This window comes from Oncorhynchus masou, chromosome 11 (genome assembly GCF_036934945.1).
Source record: "Oncorhynchus masou masou isolate Uvic2021 chromosome 11, UVic_Omas_1.1, whole genome shotgun sequence".
NCBI lineage: Eukaryota > Metazoa > Chordata > Actinopteri > Salmoniformes > Salmonidae > Oncorhynchus > Oncorhynchus masou.
Window position 1 is genome coordinate 38,993,254 of NC_088222.1, and position 16,568 is coordinate 39,009,821.

The 16,568-nt window shown below is 46.7% G+C and overlaps 1 protein-coding gene across 1 annotated transcript in view; it reads right to left on the reverse strand.

The window, feature by feature from the left end:
- Nucleotides 1-671: 671 nt before the first annotated feature.
- Nucleotides 672-16,568, reverse strand: part of LOC135548664 (protein phosphatase 1E-like) — a 59,749-nt gene continuing 43,852 nt past the window's right edge. The window contains exons 2-7 of the mRNA XM_064978494.1: nt 11,603-11,724; nt 8,859-9,058; nt 5,624-5,812; nt 5,275-5,418; nt 5,019-5,112; nt 672-1,603 (exon numbers count right to left, since the gene is read on the reverse strand). Coding sequence (XP_064834566.1) covers nt 681-1,603; nt 5,019-5,112; nt 5,275-5,418; nt 5,624-5,812; nt 8,859-9,058; nt 11,603-11,724 — 1,672 coding nt within the window. The 3' untranslated portion in view covers nt 672-680. The remainder of the gene's footprint in view (nt 1,604-5,018; nt 5,113-5,274; nt 5,419-5,623; nt 5,813-8,858; nt 9,059-11,602; nt 11,725-16,568) is intronic.

The following is a 16,568-nucleotide window of genomic DNA, read 5'->3' on the forward strand; positions in this document are numbered from 1 at the left end:
CTTCTGAATGGGGCTGTGAGGGTATGGGGAGGGGTAGGTAGGTAGATTGCCTTCTGAATGGGACTGTGAGGGTATGGGGAGGGGTAGGTAGGTAGATTGCCTTCTGAATGGGGCTGTGAGGGTATGGGGAGGGGTAGGTAGGTAGGTAGATTGCCTTCTGAATGGGGCTGTGAGGGTATGGGGAGGGGTAGGTAGGTAGATTGCCTTCTGAATGGGACTGTGAGGGTATGGGGAGGGGTAGGTAGATTGCCTTCTGAATGGGGCTGTGAGGGTATGGGGAGGGGTAGGTAGGTAGATTGCCTTCTGAATGGGGCTGTGAGGGTATGGGGAGGGGTAGGTAGATTGCCTTCTGAATGGGGCTGTGAGGGTATGGGGAGGGGTAGGTAGGTAGATTGCCTTCTGAATGGGGCTGTGAGGGTATGGGGAGGGGTAGGTAGATTGCCTCCTGGATGGGGCTGTGAGGGTATGGGGAGGGGTAGGTAGATTGCCTCCTGGATGGGGCTGTGAGGGTATGGGGAGGGGTAGGTAGATTGCCTCCTGGATGGGGCTGTGAGGGTATGGGTGTGGAGCCAGTGTCCTGGATGAGAAACTCATGATGGATGGATGAATTAAATAATGACTGTAGTCAGATAGAGGAAGGGGCAGGAGATCGAGGAGCTAGTGAAGATTAGGTCACATCATCAGATTCTGCTGCCGTGGGGCAGGTGGGGAAGGGCCACCCCGGGCCTCCTCTCGGGGCAGCGCTGGGGGTAGGGCACACTACAGGTGGAGTGCAGCAGGCCAGGGAGCTCCCTGGGGGCACGGCCCCAACGCCTGGACACCCACCCCCACCTGGGGCTCACACACTCCATCCTCCGGGTACGCCTCCCCGCGTGGCCAAACAGGGAGGCCGCCAGGGGCCATTGTCCGTCTGAGCTGGGTTCCTGGCAGGCGGGGACACAGGGTTTAGGCTGGGGCTTGTGCCTGGAGCCCTGGAGCCCCTCCTCTAGGCAGGGCAACCAGGCCGCCCCATGGCCCTCGGTAGGCATGAGATTCTGGGTGAGGGCTAAGGAGGGGGTAGGGTGTGAGCAGGCAGTGGGGAGCCTGATCCGACCATCCTCTCCCAGCATGGGCCCCAGCAGTCCAAGGCTGGTTCTGTCTGTCAACGAGTCTGTGCGGTCTTCATAGCCCAGGTCGGCTGGAGCCGAGCACTGCTGCAGGAAACAATGACCCTTCCCCCCAACGTCCGTGGTGCTCCCGTCCTGGCAGCCCATCTCCCCTTGACCTTCCTCCTCCACCTCCGCCACTTCCTCATCCTTTCCCTCCTCCCCGTCTTCGTCCTCTCCCGGCGGGGGCGCACGGAGGTCCCTGAGGAAGACCACAATGACTGAGATGTTGTCACTGGAGCCGGCGTCACGGGCCGAGGCCACCAGCTTGTGGGCCACCATGGTGCTGTCGCCGCTGTTCTCCGTCAGGTGGTCGCTGACCACACGCACCGCCTCTTCGGGGCTGACTGTGTCGTAGAAGCCGTCGCAGGCCAGGATCAGGTAGTCCTCCGTGCCATCCAATGGGACGATGTGTTGGTCAGCAACGCCAGAGATGTAGGGCTTGTGCTCATTGTCACCTGTCAATCACCAAGACAAAGAGAGATAAGAAACAAAGAAAACAAATCATGTATTCTATATATTGTCAAATGTTTCTCATTGAAGCACTTTTTATAAAAACATGAACCTGTTAAACCCTCAAAGAGCTGACTACAACTTCATGTGATATTCAGTGCAGCTTTATCTGTCAAGTCCACAAGGCTATGCATCTGTTTTGAAATCATGGTTGAGAAAAACAAAGAATAAATGTTCATTTAAAATGTAATAATAAATGATACATCTTCTGCTTGCCATCTTGTTCAGTACTCCAAACCGAGTTAAGAGCGCCTAAACGTGTTGTTCAGTACTCCAAACCGAGTTAAGAGCGCCTAAACATGTTGTTCAGTACTCCAAACCGAGTTAAGAGCGCCTAAACGTGTTGTTCAGTACTCCAAACCGAGTTAAGAGCGCCTAAACGTGTTGTTCAGTACTCCAAACCGAGTTAAGAGCGCCTAAACGTGTTGTTCAGTACTCCAAACCGAGTTAAGAGCGCCTAAACCTGTTGTTCAGTACTCCAAACCGAGTTAAGAGCGCCTAAACGTGTTGTTCAGTACTCCAAACCGAGTTAAGAGCGCCTAAACGTGTTGTTCAGTACTCCAAACCGAGTTAAGAGCGCCTAAACGTGTTGTTCAGTACTCCAAACCGAGTTAAGAGCGCCTAAACGTGTTGTTCAGTACTCCAAACAGAGTTAAGAGCGCCTAAACGGAATGTTATAACCTTTTTATGCACTTTTCTCTCTTTGCGTATTCATGCTATTCACCTGCTATTCGTTCGGGGTGGAAATCTAAGAAATTAACGTGTGGCCGAGGTGTGTATACAGATACGCCTGATTCTGACCTTGACTTAATTCCTTCATAATTCCACCACCTTTATGCGAGAGGAAACCACGAATAAGGTTGAGTGAATCTGCAGTTTCCAAGTGGAAAATGCATCCACTTCATTTTTTATGATAGAAATAACATAATTCTCCATGCACTGTAATTTACAACTTGATAAGTGCTAGGTAAATGAGTAATCCGTTTGGAGAAGGGAATTGTAAATATAAATGACACTTGTTTTATTTCACCTTGAGACAAATGTGAAACCAGTCATATGGCAGCAAACTGAAGCATATCAACATTCCCACAGTAAAGTTTATGAAATACTGTGCCATTATGTCGAATTTTAATTGTACAGCCTTTTAACTTGCAGGGATAGGAACTCTTGAATGGCTTAATTATAGGCTACCCCGACTTTCTCTGTTTCCTATTTCTATCATGTTAAACATTAGTCACTATCAGTATCTACCGTCAGTAGGTCTAAAAACAACACATTCAACTGGTCATTTACTGTTAGTTCCCTTATCATTCCATTTAATTACATTGTTTCATTTACCTTAATTTGCTTCCTCTGTAAACGCCGTCACGGCCATGTGGTTGTTGCTGAGGATCATTAGTAACAGTTGATTGAGTAATTTTAAACACCAGTTGGTGCTAAAACGGAGACGAATATGCATATATTTAGATGGATTTATTTTATTGATCCTTACTTCCTTAACCCGTTCTCTTGATGTATTCTAGTCTGTCGACAAAATAAAAGGTACACCGTATTTAAAGGGATGGCTTCAGATAAATGTACCGAAAACCCTATTGAATGAAAACTCCACGAGAAAAGTTCCGCGGTTGAATTACATTTATTCAGCGCGCGCAAGGGAACAACACCTGCAAAGCCCGTTACGCACCTTCATAAAGTACGTTTGAAAGTGCTGAGAAGTGCATAGGAAAGGCGTGCATAAGAAAAGCGTAATTTTCGGTCCTTTGTGACTAATGTATTTATATATACGTATGAATATCAGTGTTGCAATATCTGTCTTCTCTCCTCTCTTTCATGCAGCAGGTATTAAACAGTTGTTATGTAGCAGCCATTTGCTGTCGAGGAAGCGGTTGTTTTGATATCAGATTAGTGGAGCTTTAGGATTAGGGAACAGCAGGTCACAGTAGGGCTTTCTCACTAGCCACCACTAAAATAACTATCAGGAAATAAGACTAGAAGCTAGCCTCAAGTTGCCTTGTGCATCAAGGTTGGGTGTCAATTAGAATTGAGGTCAGTTATTTCCATTTTTGGGGGGAAATAAAATCGAATCATTTCCTGAATAGACTTCAATTCAAATTGACCCCAACCCTATTGTGTATGTAAATGAGTACAGTTGGATTCTAAGGAAGTCTTTACAGTGGATTCCAATGTAAAGGCCATTTGTTTTCAAGAGAACAACAGTATTGTTGTGATTGTGATGATGTATTATTGGAGCTGTGAGATTATTCCATCTAATCCCATTAGGATTTTAAATACCTGCTGGGAAATCAGACTGGTCACCTAACCTAAAGTTACATACACTTGTGTATGCATAATGTTACAGGAAACCCTCAACCCCCACCTCTGGGTTGCTATTTGTCTCCCACTCAGCACAGTGGCAGCTGATGCTTGGCTGTGGCACTCAATCACCAAAATAGTTTAGACTGATTATGGGCCTCCTGCTGAGTGGTGAGTTGCACACACACGCACTCTCTGCACGACACACACACACTCTCTGCTCGACACACACACACTCTCTGCTCGACACACACACACTCTCTGCACGACACACACACACTCTCTGCTCGACACACATGCACTCTCTGCTCGACACACACGCACTCTCTGCTCGACACACACGCACTCTCTGCACGACACACACGCACTCTCTGCATGACACACACACACTCTCTGCTCGACACACACGCACTCTCTGCACGACACACACGCACTCTCTGCATGACACACACACACTCTCTGCTCGACACACACGCACTCTCTGCACGACACACACACACTCTCTGCTCGACACACACACACTCTCTGCACGACACACACACACTCTCTGCTCGACACACACACACTCTCTGCTCGACACACACACACTCTCTGCACGACACACACACACTCTCTGCTCGACACACACACACTCTCTGCTCGACACACACACACTCTCTGCTCGACACACATACACTCTCTGCACGACACACACACACTCTCTGCTCGACACACACACACTCTCTGCTCGACACACACGCACTCTCTGCTCGACACACACACACACACACTCTCTGCACGACACACACACACTCTCTGCTCGACACACACGCACTCTCTGCTCGACACACACACACTCTCTGCTCGACACACACACACTCTCTGCTCGACACACACGCACTCTCTGCACGACACACACACACTCTCTGCTCGACACACACACACTCTCTGCACGACACACACACACTCTCTGCTCGACACACACACACTCTCTGCACGACACACTCCGACCTCTTGTACTTCATACGGTAATTGTATAAACACAAGGCATAGAGTGTTTGTTTGCACCTATGGCTCTGGATACGGACAGGCTGCCATTAACCCTCCACGTGCCGAACCAGATGACACAGCCTCCCAGAGCCTCAATACGCTGCTTCTCATCCTGCAGAGGGAGAAAGAAAGATAGTATTATGTACAATGATATGTGGTTGTATATGAGACAGACATCTCTGCTAAAGTGATGTTAACCACTGTGTGTGTGAAGTGAACAGTGATTAAGTGAGTGTGTTTTGTGTGTGTGTGTGTGTGTGTGCGTGCATGTGACCTCTCTGTCAGGCTTGTGAGGTTTCATCAGTTCCACGGCCTGGCCTTTCTTAACCAGCATGACCTGAGAGTCCCCTAGCCAGGCCACATACAGGGTCCGTCCCCTTAGAAAGGTCACCACCCCCGTGGTGCCGCAGCGCAGGTTCTGTAACACACAGACACGCACACACAGACACACACACATATACATACATACGGGTGGAAGCACACACACACATTTAGACATAAACATATATGAATGTCCGGTAACATGTCTACTGGGTCTTTCCATTTGATTTCAATCAGTTTTTGACCACACCCCATTTGATTTGAATGAAAATGTCCACCACTATACCAATTTGAGCCCTTACCTCCATCTTAGCTTTACGGATGAAGCGTTCATCGGTGACTCTGAAGGCGCGACACAGGGCCTCCCCTGGATCTTGGCTGAAGCACTCCTGGTGCACCATATTGACGTGGAGGTGGTTGGCGGCGTAGATGGCAGCGTCCACGCCCCCATGGCCATCGAACACGGCGAAGAAGGCCTGCTCCTCCTGGTCCTGAAAACACACACACAGGTCAAAGGTCAAAACAGTATGACAAGAGGATGAGCCTGCAATGTCTTAGAGCTTCAATACTTTCAGGAAGCACTCTTATTTCTGCACTTCATTGGAGTCATCACCTGTTCTAACATGATATTAATTCATGTATAGACTCTCATCAAGAGTATGAAGCAATGCAAAGCATTCATCTGTCTCAATCATTTTTACAACAAGCTTCCATAAAGAAATTGAACTCATCATAGTAATGTTTTCTAAATTACAATTGCTTCTACAGCATAGTTCGTTGCGTGTCACTCTCGTGACGTTGTGTGTTTTCTAATGGCAAGCACACAACTCACGAATATGCAAATCGAAATATAACCTGCTTGCGTCTCCATCTATTTGTTTTAATTAACTGGGGAGGCTGACCTGCCACTAGCATGCTTAGCTAATAGATTGAGATAAACATTTGATCCAACTGAATAATTATCTCAGGATCCTTGCTGTTGTCCATCTGCCTGTCTGTCCCGGGGATGTCTCACTGGCCAGTTGGCTCAGAGTGGACATAAGGGGAGGGGCCATAATCGTTGGGGATGACTGGAAAACTAATAAGGATAGGACTTCAATGACTGATTGACTCAGTGTGGCTCAGATAACATGCTATTATCTGGCTGGTGTGTCTCTGTCAAATCAAATCACATTTGATTGGTCGCGTATACATATTTTGCAGTTATCGCAGGTGCAGCAAAATGTTTCAAGCTCCAGTTCTATCTGTCTGTTTGCCTCTCTCTCTGTGTGTGTGTGTGTTTATGTGTGTGTGTGTGTGTTTATGTGTGTGTGTGAGGGTGGGTTGTTCAGCTTCATTGAAATCATTTCCTTCATGCCCGAGGGAGCACGTTAGAGTGCTGTAGCCAATAATGCTATTAGAAGCATTTCATTCACCAGCGGCTACCTACTGTGCTATCATTTACTGTTCTTATTGGGGTTGTAATAGGAATAACTCGTATAGGGGAGTTTTATTGATCTCCCCCCATAGTGAAGTGAGTTGATAGCTTCCCAGCTGGGTTAGCCTACTCAGTGGGGGGGGTCTCTTCATTAGCTGATATACACAGAATAATAAAATGCTCTTTTTAGCCAGTCGGCAGCGATTTTGAAGAGTGCCTCTACAGGGTTGGGGTCAATTCCATTTCAATTCAGGCAATTAAGGATGTAAACTGAAACTCCTCAATTTAGAATTGGAATTTCAGTTTATTTCCTGAATTGAAATGTGATGTATCACGTGGTGATACTGTGTTTTACTGTTCTTGCATCAAGTGTTAGGCCAAATGTTGCTAAGAAACATTCAAACAATGACAGACATCCTGGAGTCTTTAATAGGAGGATATATTTTGAGTGTGGCCAAGAACAAGGTATTGATTTTGTGGTCATCAGGATGCCATCCGCCATGTGTCTTGGGGTTTCTAGAGAGCCCTTTTAGAGCAAGCACTTTAAAGGCCACTATAGGGTTGAGCAGTATCCATATTTCATACCGTTTCTGTACCACACTGGGATATCTGGTATTACCGAATGTAAAACACCAGGGGGCGCCGAATGTAAAACACCAGGGGGGTGCCGAATGTAAAACACCAGGGGGTGCCGAATGTAAAACACCAGGGGGCGCCAAATGTAAAACACCAGGGGGCGCCGAATGTAAAACACCAGGGGGGCGCCGAATGTAAAACACCAGGGGGCGCCGAATGTAAAACACCAGGGGGCGCCGAATGTAAAACACCAGGGGGGCGCCGAATGTAAAACACCAGGGGGCGCCGAATGTAAAACACCAGGGGGCGCCGAATGTAAAACACCAGGGGCACCGAATGTAAAACACCAGGGGCGCCGAATGTAAAACACCAGGGGCGCCGATGTAAAACACCAGGGGCGCCGATTGTAAAACACCAGGGGCGCCGAATGTAAAACAAAACACCAGGGGCGCCGAATGTAAAACACCAGGGGGCGCCGAATGTAAAACACCAGGGGGGCGCCGAATGTAAAACACCAGGGGGGCGCGGAATGTAAAACACTAGGGGGGCTCCGAATGTAAAACACCAGGGGGGCGCCGAATGTAAAACACCAGGGGGGCCCGAATGTAAAACACCAGGGGGGCGCCGAATGTAAAACACTAAGGGGGCACCGAATGTAAAACACAAGGGGGGGCACTGAATGTAAAATACTAGGAGGGCGCCGAATGTAAAACACCAGGGGGGCGCCGAATGTAAAACACCAGGGGGGCGCCGAATGTAAAACACTAGGGGGGCGCCGAATGTAAAACACCAGGGGGGCGCCGAATGTAAAACACAAGGGGGGGCACCGAATGTAAAACACTAGGAGGGCGCCGAATGTAAAACACCAGGGGGGCGCCGAATGTAAAACACCAGGGGGGCGCCGAATGTAAAACACTAGGGGGGCGCCGAATGTAAAACACCAGGGGGCGCCGAATGTAAAACACCAGGGGGGCGCCGAATGTAAAACACCAGGGGGGCGCCGAATGTAAAACACCAGGGGCGCTTTTTCTCTAAAAAAATGAACTTATAAGCAGTGGCGTAGCACGCACCCCCCGCAGCCCACTAGAGACGGGGGGCGCCCAGCCCACATTTCTTCTATCTATATATATTTTTTGTAATGATATTGAAAATCATAGCGTCCTTATGTCTAAATACCCCGGTATAAGGTATATCACCCAAGCCTAGCCCACTAGGGAGAAGCCATAGGGCAGGGCTACAGTAGTGTTCAAGCCCTCTTTTCCCACCCTTTCCTCTTATGCTTTACCAGAAACGCCAATCAATTGTAATTGAATGTAAAGAGTCCATATCCCTTTAATTGTTACAGTAAGAACTGGAGGGTAATCTGATCCTAGGTCTGTGGTCGAAGGCTGCTCTCTTCATCAACCTAGCGACATGCTGGAGTCACCCGTACCTGTATATTGAACTGATCCTAGACCTGTGGTTAAGGATTACTCTGTTCATGCTTACCTGTATGTTGAACTGATCCTAGACCTGTGGTTAATGATTACTCTGTTCATGCTTACCTGTATGTTGAAGAGGGTGTTGAAGTCGGGAATGACGATGTGCTTGTCCTCCATCTTGCGGCGCATGTTTTTGATGGCGTGGATGGAGGTCTCGTAGTAGGGCTGAGGGCGGCGGCGGTAAGGGAAGTCTTTCAGCCACAGGCAGCATGTTTCACACAACTTATTGAAGATGAGCCGGGCAAAGGCCACCGACTCAATCTCTAAAAGAGAACACACACAAACCGCACATGCACGCACATAAATGGCATGTGATTAGATCTCAGGCTAGCACACATATACATTATACACGCATGTATCCATGCATAAGTGCACATGTGAAAAGAATGCACATCATTGACAGCCTCCAGATGTATATTCACGTTTGTTCACATTAAAATACACACATGTAGACTCACATGAAACCATACACACGTAATCACACACACACACATTTGTTTGCAATCAGTCCCAATTAACCTGGTAGTCTGGGACACCTGTAATCCATACTAGAGCTCTGTCACACTTGAACCCAAAGGCACTCATTTAAGTCAACAACAGGGTTTATTGGATTACTGTCAACATTTCTGATGATACATTTTTGGTTGCAATAAATATGCTTGCATTGATATTGACATTTTGCATTGATATTGCATTGCATATTGCATATTTATTGACATTGAATTGTTTAAATGCAACTGTATAATCTCTCCTGTCATAAGTGACATAAACATGTTTTAGTTGGTTATCATAGTCTGTGTACCTACAGTACTCCCATTAGAACAGAAAGCATTAATCATTTAAGCTTCAATTTGGATGTTTGTTATTTCTGTATGTTTCAAAATGTGTTCATAGGTGAATAGAAATGGCTTTTGGGTTTTAAACAGCATCGGTGTGAGCTCACTGACGGAATTTCGAGGAAGTTAACTCATTTAGGGCTCGATTCAATCCGTATCGAAATTTAAAGGCAATTTCCAAATGAGCCGACATATGCAGCGTTTACCGTGAATGGAGTGTCCGTTAATGTGGGAACATTGCCTTTAAACTTATATCGTGTTGTAACGCAGCTCTTCAGGACTACGGATTGAATCAAGCCCTTAGCCTTTTTCTTCTCTGTCACAGCGGGTCGAGCAACAGAGAGGGACTCAGGAGACAATGTTAAAGTGTTTGTTTTTATATTGATGAACCTGAAATATAGATACATTTCTCTAAGTACTCTGTTTCCTAGTTACCTTGGTTGTTGTTAGGGGGGATTAACTGGGTGACTGACATTCGTAAGAACACTTGTGGGCCTACTGTTTGTTGCAAAGGGCTCACCAATTGTTCATTCGTAATATACAGAATATTAGCGGTTGGAACTCGTCTTAAGAAGCTCTGATGCTTACTATAGAGTCCTATGTTTTATTATAGATACCTATAATCCTATAAATACTGTGAGATTCCAAGAGTTAGGTCGTTTTTCTACTTACCTAGAGAACTCATGGATACCATTTTTATGTCTCTGCATTCTCCTCTCAAAAACAGGGAAATAGACCTAACTATTACAAAGCTTGGTGGTTAGCACTTGGTCCTCTATGTATTTTTTACAAGTTCGTTTGAAACGATAACATTTAGATTATAGTTGTTTTAAATTCATTTTTACTTTACTATTTTCTCAGATGTACGCATTTCATTCATCCGCTGTGGGCACACGGATGATAGGCTGCGCGCAACCTCTCAAGTCAACACAGTGGCCAGATGCAACAGTGGGACAGAATGAGGAAGTTGATAGTCTCTATGAGTTCATTTGACTCAGCGCAAGTAGAAAAACAACCAAAATCTCGCAGTATCTTTTAAAGACTCCATAGCTTCTGTAATGAATGTCTGGACGAGGTCATTTTGAATGAATTCTCTGCTCCACCTAGTGGAACTAAGGACTTGGTCTTTCCACTCTCCAATCCTCCTCACTCTCCTTTCTTCCCCTTCTCTCTATTCCTCTCCATTCCTCTCCTCCTCCTCCTCTCCCTAACTCCCCAGGCTCTGTAGTTAAATTTAACCTCCCATTCCATCTCAGAGCCCTGTCAGTGAGCAGTGGGAGCTCTGTGTGTGTGGGTGTGTGGGTGTGTTCGTGTGTCTCCTCTGCCCTGGGCCTAGATGGCCAGGCTGTCTGCTATCCTCTGTTCTTACCCACTCTTACCGCCCACCTGACATTCACCAACCCACCCTCCGTCCCAAGACAGCAACCCCGTCACGCAAATCACCAGAGCCAAAATTATCTTTCCCCTGCGTTCTCTTTTTGCCTCACTCTCTCCTCCTCCCTCTCTCTCTCTCTGATAAGAACACAGAGATCTTAGAGGACTGTCGCAGGGTTATTCATTGCTGTTCCCTTCTATTCTAAAAGACCTCTGCTCTCGCTCGCTTCACGGAGTGCTTTGTTTTGTAACTAACAAAGTAAAGGGAATTCTAAGTGACAGCGGTTGACATCAAGCTGTGGTATAAAACAAGTGAGCCAGGAAGCGCAACTGTTTTAATGCTAATTATTCGCTAGGAGATTGTAGCAACTGTGCCACAAATACAATGTGTTTGTTAAAGTTGGTGATTTTCTCTTTGTCCACGGTGTTGTTTTATAAATAATATAATATAATGTTTTATAATAAAACAACACCTGAAATTATTAAGGCTTTAAGCCAATATATTGAATAAGAAATACCTATGTCCTTTCAGTAGCCTAGCTAGGTCAGTACATGACCTGATTTTGCATGTCATGCGCAGGCTGACAGGGGACTCACGGGGGAAAGGGTCTACTCCATCCTCAACGGTCTTCTGGATGTGGTAGATGGAGAGGTCACTCTGCAGAACACTGTCTGCCGTAGCCCGCGCCAGGGCAGCCGCCAGGGAGAAGGGGCAGTTACTGTAGTAGAGAGAGAGAAAAAAGAAAATGAGAGGGGTTAAAACACCATTCAACACCAGGGAGGAAGTAAGATAAAAGCCTAGGAGGAATAGATGGAAGGAGGTATAGGACGATTATACTGTAGCAACCAGATCTAACAATCATATAGCGTAGAGATTGAGAGAGAATGATGGAGAGAGAGAGTGTATGCTAGGTTGTAGCTGTAACATCCCCATCAACCTTACTTGAGTTATCATACTCCAAAGAGACCAGCCTATAGACTTACAGTCCTCAATGACCAGCTCTCACTTCAAACATTAGGCCTACCATCAATTCATTCCACTGAAGTAATTCCCTCAATCGAGCAGCTTTAACCAATCCCAGAGTAGAAGTCTGTCTGTCTGTCCTTTGGCATGAGACAGATCTGTTAATTTTCTACGTTCCAATCGCTCCTGGTTTGTCATTTTTTACCCCCTTTTTCTCCCCAATTTTGTGATTACGATCTTGTCTCATTGCTGCAACTCCCCAACGGGATGAGTGACACGACCAACCTTTGGGATCCAATGGAGGAGTTTCCTTACACTGGCGGGGGATCCTGAGCATTGTTCTGCCACCACTCTATTTAGGATCTTTTAGTTGCGTATTCACCTATGATGCCCTGCCCACTTGACCTACTTCCTCATCGAACACAGTTGTTTTCCTCCTTACATTTTAGGTTCTCGGCACCGGATAGCTAGCTATCTAGCATCTAGTTAGAGATGGCGCCGCTAGATCAATTGGCATGCAAGTTCTGAGGAACGCTGCCGGAAGTAGGAAAACATTCACAGTAAATGGACACGCCCTTGTTCCCAGGCACCGTAATGTGAATAATAAATCAAATCAAATTTTATTTGTCACATACACATGGTTAGCAGATGTTAATGCGAGTGTAGCAAAATGCTTGTGCTCCTAGTTCCGACAATGCAGTAATAACCAACAAGTAATATAACTAACAAATCCAAAACTACTGTCTTATACACACAAGTGTAAGGGGATAAAGAATATGTACATAAAGATATATGAATGAGTGATGGTACAGAGCAGCATAGGCAAGACACAGTAGATGGTATTGAGTACAGTATATACATATGAGATGAGTATGTAAACAAAGTGGCATATTTAAAGTGGCTAGTGATACATGTATTACATAAAGATGCAGTAGATGATATAGAGTACAGTATATACGTATACATATCAGATGAATAATGTAGGGTATGTAAACATTATATTAGGTAGCATTGTTTAAAGTGGCTAGTGATATATTTTACATAATTTCCCATCAATTCCCATTATTAAAGTTGCTGGAGTTGAGTCAGTGTGTTGGCAGCAGCCACTCAATGTTAGTGGTGGCTGTTTAACAGTCTGATGGCTTTGAGATAGAAGCTGTTTTTCAGTCTCTCGGTCCCAGCTTTGATGCACCTGTACTGACCTCGCCTTCTGGATGATAGCGGGGTGAACAGGCAGTGGCTCGGGTGGTTGTTGTCCTTGATGATCTTTATGGCCTTCCTGTAACATCAGGTGGTGTAGGTGTCCTGGAGGGCAGGTAGTTTGCCCCCAGTGATGCGTTGCGCAGACCTCACTACCCTCTGGAGAGCCTTACGGTTGTGGGCGGAGCAGTTGCCGTACCAGGCGGTGATACTGCCCGCCAGGATGCTCTCGATTGTGCATCTGTAGAAGTTTGTGAATGCTTTTGGTGACAAGCCAAATTTCTTCAGTCTCCTGAGGTTGATGAGGCGCTGCTGCGCCTTCTTCACGATGCTGTCTGTGTGGGTGGACCAATTCAGTTTGTCTGTGATGTGTATGCCGAGGAACTTAAAACTTACTACCCTCTCCACTACTGTTCTATCGATGTGGATAGTGGGGTGTTCCCTCTGCTGTTTCCTGAAGTCCACAATCATCTCCTTAGTTTTGTTGACGTTGAGTGTGAGGTACCACTGTTGTGTCGTCCGCAAACTGGATGATTGAGTTGGAGGCGTGTGTGGCCACGCAGTCGTGGGTGAACAGGAAGTACAGGAGAGGGCTCAGAACGCACCCTTGTGGTGCCCCAGTGTTGAGGAACAGCGGGGTGGAGATGTTGTTGCCTACGCTCACCACCTGGGGGTGGCCCGTCAGGAAGTCCAGTACCCAGTTGCACAGGGCGGGGTCGAGACCCAGGGTCTCGAGCTTGATGACGAGCTTGGAGGGTACTATGGTGTTAAATGCCGAGCTGTAGTCGATGAACAGCATTCTCACATAGGTATTCCTCTTATCCAGATGGGTTAGGGCAGTGTGCAGTGTGGTTGAGATTGCATCGTCTGTGGACCTATTTGGGCGGTAAGCAAATTGGAGTCGGTCTAGGGTGTCAGGTAGGGTGGAGGTGATGTGGTCCTTGACTTGTCTCTCAAAGAACTTCATGATGACGGAAGTGAGTGCTACGGGGCGGTAGTCGTTTAGCTCAGTTACCTTAGCTTTCTTGGGAACAGGAACAATGGTGGCCCTCTTGAAGCATGTGGGAACAGCAGACTGGGATAGGGATTGATTGAATATGTCCGTAAACACGCCAGCCAGCTGGTCTGCGCATGCTCTGAGGGTGCGGCTGGGGATGCCGTCTGGGCCTGCAGCCTTGCGAGGGTTAAATGTTTGACTCACCTCGGCTGCAGTGAAGGAGAGTCCGCATGTTTTCGTTGCAGGCCGTGTCAGTGGCACTGTATTGTCCTCAAAACGGGCAAAAAAGTTATTTAGTCTGCCTGGGAGCAAGACATCCTGGTCCGTGACGGGGCTGGTTTTCTTTTTGTAATCCGTGATTGACTGTAGACCCTGCCACATACCTCTTGTGTCTGAGCCGTTGAATTGAGATTCTACTTTGTCTCTATACTGACGCTTAGCTTGTTTGATTGCCTTGCGGAGGGAATAGCTACACTGTTTGTATTCGGTCATGTTTCCGGTCACCTTGCCCTGATTAAAAGCAGTGGTTCGCGCTTTCAGTTTCACGCGAATGCTGTCATCAATCCACGGTTTCTGGTTTGGGAATGTTTTAATCATTGCTATGGGAACGACATCTTCAATGCACGTTCTAATGAACTCGCACACCAAATCAGCGTATTCGTCAATGTTGTTGTCTGACGCAATACGAAACATATCCCAGTCCACGTGATGGAAGCAGTCTTGGAGTGTGGAATCAGATTGGTCGGACCAGCATTGGACAGACCTCAGTGTGGGAGCTTCTTGTTTTAGTTTCTGTCTGTAGGCAGGGATCAACAAAATGGAGTCGTGGTCAGCTTTTCCGAAAGGAGGGCGGGGCAGGGCCTTATATGCGTCGCGGAAGTTAGAATAGCAATGATCCAAGGTTTTGCCAGCCCTGGTTGCGCAATCGATATGCTGATACAATTTAGGGAGTCTTGTTTTCAGATTAGCCTTGTTAAAATCTCCAGCTACAATGAATGCAGCCTCAGGATGTATGGATTCCAGTTTGCAAAGAGTCAAATAAAGTTCGTTCAGAGCCATCGATGTGTCTGCTTGGGGGGGAATGTATACAGCTGTGATTATAATCAAAGAGAATTCCCTTGGTAGATAATGCGGTCGACATTTGATTGTGAGGAATTCTAAATCAGGTGAACAGAAGGATTTGAGTTCCTGTATGTTTTTTGTGATCACACCACGTCTCGTTAGCCATAAGGCATACGCCCCCACCCCTCTTCTTACCAGAAAGATGTTTGTTTCTGTCGGCGCGATGCGTGGAGAAACCAGCTGGCTGCACCGACTCCGATAGCGTCTTTTTTTGGGTCGCCGGCTGGGATCCATTCCGTTGTCCTGGGTGAAAGGCAGAACACAGGATCCGCTTTGCGAAAGTCATATTCTTGGTCGTACTGATGGTGAGTTGACGCTGCTCTTATCTTCAGTAGTTCTTCTCGACTGTATGTAATGAAACCTAAGATGACCTGGGGTACTAATGTAAGAAATAACACATAAAAAAAAAAAACTGCATAGTTTCCTAGGAACGCGAAGTGAGGCGGCCATCTCTGTCGGCGCCGGAAGTATAATGGCAATAGTAATGGCGTCTTTTTGCAGGCACTAACTCTGCCATGGTACTATGGTGTTGAACGCTGAGCTATAGTCAAAGACCAGCATTCTAACGTAGGTGTTCCTCTTGTCCAGGTGGGATAGGGCAGTGTGGAGTGCAATAGAGATTGCGTCATCTGTGGATCTGTTGGAGGCGGTATGCGAATTAGAGTGGGTACAGAGTGTGTGGGATAATGGTGTTGATGTGAGCCATGACCAGCCTTTTAAAGCATTTCATGGCTACAGATGTGAGTGCTACGAGGCGATAGTCATTTAGACAGGTTACCTTGGCGTTCTTGAGCACACCTGGGCACACGGACTATGGTGGTCTGCTTGAAACATGTAGGTCAGGGAGAAGTTGAAAATGTCAGTGAAGACACTTGCCAGCTGGTCAGCACATGCTTTGAGTACGCATCCTGGTAATTTGTCTCCTTGTGAATGTTAACCTGTTTAAAGGTCTTACTCACATTGGCTACGGAGAGCAAGATCACATAGTCATCCGGAACTCCTGGTGCTCTCATACATGGTTCAGTGTTGCTTGCCTCAAAGCGAGCATATAAGGAATTTAGCCCAACTGGAAATGTCACGTCACTGGGCAGCTCGTGGCTGGGTTTCTCTTTATAATCTGTGATAGTTTGCGAGCCCTGCCACATCCGACAAGCTTCAGACCTGGCGTAGTAGGATTTGATCTTAGTTCTGTATTGATGTTTTGACTGTTTGATGGCTCGTCAGAGGCCGTAGCAGGATTTCTTCTAAGCTCCCGCGGCCTCTATCTTTTAGCTCAGTGT